The 1,982-nt window shown below is 43.5% G+C and overlaps 1 protein-coding gene across 3 annotated transcripts in view; it reads left to right on the forward strand.

Moving 5' to 3' along the window:
- Positions 1-1,982, forward strand: part of CHMP7 (charged multivesicular body protein 7) — a 13,487-nt gene that overhangs the window by 6,611 nt on the left and 4,894 nt on the right. For all 3 annotated transcript variants that reach the window (XM_006140665.3, XM_027772796.1, XM_027772794.1), the window contains exon 3: positions 1,740-1,925. In XM_006140665.3, the coding sequence (XP_006140727.1) occupies positions 1,740-1,925 (186 nt within the window). The remainder of the gene's footprint in view (positions 1-1,739; positions 1,926-1,982) is intronic.

Consider the following 1,982-nt stretch of genomic DNA (forward strand, 5'->3'; position numbering starts at 1 on the left):
TAACCATTATGCCATCTGCTGGTCTCCTCAGGGTGATTTTAAAAATAAAAAGTCCTGAATGGGAGGGAGGAAAGAATGTGTTCGATGCTCAGACAGTGGTGAGTAAGTAATTCTCTTTGGCAGCTGGATGGGCTTGGGGGATGGCTCATAGCTTGTGCCCGGACTGTTCAGGTGTGTTGACATTCCTCAGTCTTGCCTATGCAATGCGAGCTCAGTTAATGGATCCTTAAAAAGAGCAACAGAGATAATTGTTATATCTATTGATGGGTCCCATCTAAGCCAATAATAGAATATCAGAGCAAATTCTTTTCTACCGTACTTTGAGGAAGAGGATCAAAGAGGATCACAAAACAGGAGTGGGTACATACTCCAAGGTCAGTCACCATCAACACCTGAGTTCCTTTTCCTTCTACTACCTCTTGACCCTATTTTGGAAGAAATGACTCTGTGATTATTGTGTTTTTCTTTAACAAGATCTAATTCATTCTTTTTTAGTGGCTGGAAAACAGGCCATAAGTATGGGGCCCTCAGATGGGGTAATGGTTACATCATTGGACTCCCACATAGACCATGATTTGAGTCCCAGACCCGGCAACTTAAAACTCACACTTGTCGTATGTGCATGCATGCCCAAAATTCCAAGAGGAGAATGGAGGAGAAGGGATTGTGGCATGGCCATCCTCCCGGGGGGTGATTTCTTGCTTTCTGTCTGTCTCTCTGTCTTTCTGGTGAGCGCACACACCCTATAGCAAAAATCTCTTAAAAATATATAGATAAATATGCTACAAATTATGTAACTGTTGCCACACAGAAGAACATTTAAGTCATTACATTTTGCTCTCCATTTTCCACTATAAGAAAATGCTACTTCAATAGCATACACATCTCTGTATTTCTTTTATACTTGGGGAATTGATTTCTAGAAATGCATATGTATCTTTTTAATTTTAACAAATATCTCCAAATATCTCTCATTCACCCTTGTGATCTTAATTACTTGTGATCTGTCTGCTGTCCTGGTGTCTCTTTTGAAATTCAGATTTGTATATCCAATTATTTACTGTATGTATCTCCTTGGCTGTCTTTCTGTCATCTCAAACCAACATGTCCTAGATGGAATATTTTGTCTTTCCTTTTAAAAAGGCATTTCCTAGAGGCTGGCAGGTGGCATGGTGGTTAAGGTGGCTGGATCCCCACATGGCTGACTACAGTTTGAGTTCTGGACCTGGAAGCTTACTTTCTCACTTTCCTTCTCTCTCTCTCTTTCTCTCTCTCTCTGGTCAACTTCAAAATAAATAAATTACTAAAGACAATGAATAAAATTAAATAAAATAATTCTTTAAAAAAAATTTTAAAGGGCATTTCCTGGGCCGGCTCTGTAGCCTGGTGGTCAAGGGAACCAGACCTCACATCACTGACTGTGGGTTGATTCCCGGCCCTGGTGGCTTTGAAAACATGCCAGGCCCATGTTTGTGCACACCCAAAATCCCAATAGGATGGAGAAATGGAGAAGAAGGGATTGTGATGTGCCCATGCCCCCTCAGGGGGTGCTTTGTCATCTGTTCATCTCTCTTTGGCAAGTGCACATGCCCTCAGCAGTTAAAATAAGCTAAAACAGTTTTCCCTCTGTATTTTTGCTATCAATAGTGTCTTGCCTTGTGTGATTGTGGTTTCGAAGCTCAGGGTAGGGTTAACTGGTGGTGGCCAGGGCCCATAAGTCCATTTTGCCATCCCTGCAGGAAAAGGCCGAGGAGGTGTATCGTCTGTATCAGAACTCTCCCCTCTCCTCTCACCCTGTGGTGGCCCTGTCGGAGCTGAGCACCCTCTGCGCTAACTCCTGCCCGGATGAGAGGACCTTCTACTTGGTGTTGCTGCAGCTACAGAAGGAGAAGAGGGTCACTGTCCTCGAACAGAACGGCGAAAAGGTACGGGAGTTCCTCTATGTGTTCTCGGCTGTGCTCATGTGCCCTCCAGCATTCCTG

Source organism: Tupaia chinensis, unplaced genomic scaffold, assembly GCF_000334495.1.
Source record: "Tupaia chinensis unplaced genomic scaffold, TupChi_1.0 Scaffold000039_1, whole genome shotgun sequence".
Classification (NCBI taxonomy): domain Eukaryota; kingdom Metazoa; phylum Chordata; class Mammalia; order Scandentia; family Tupaiidae; genus Tupaia; species Tupaia belangeri.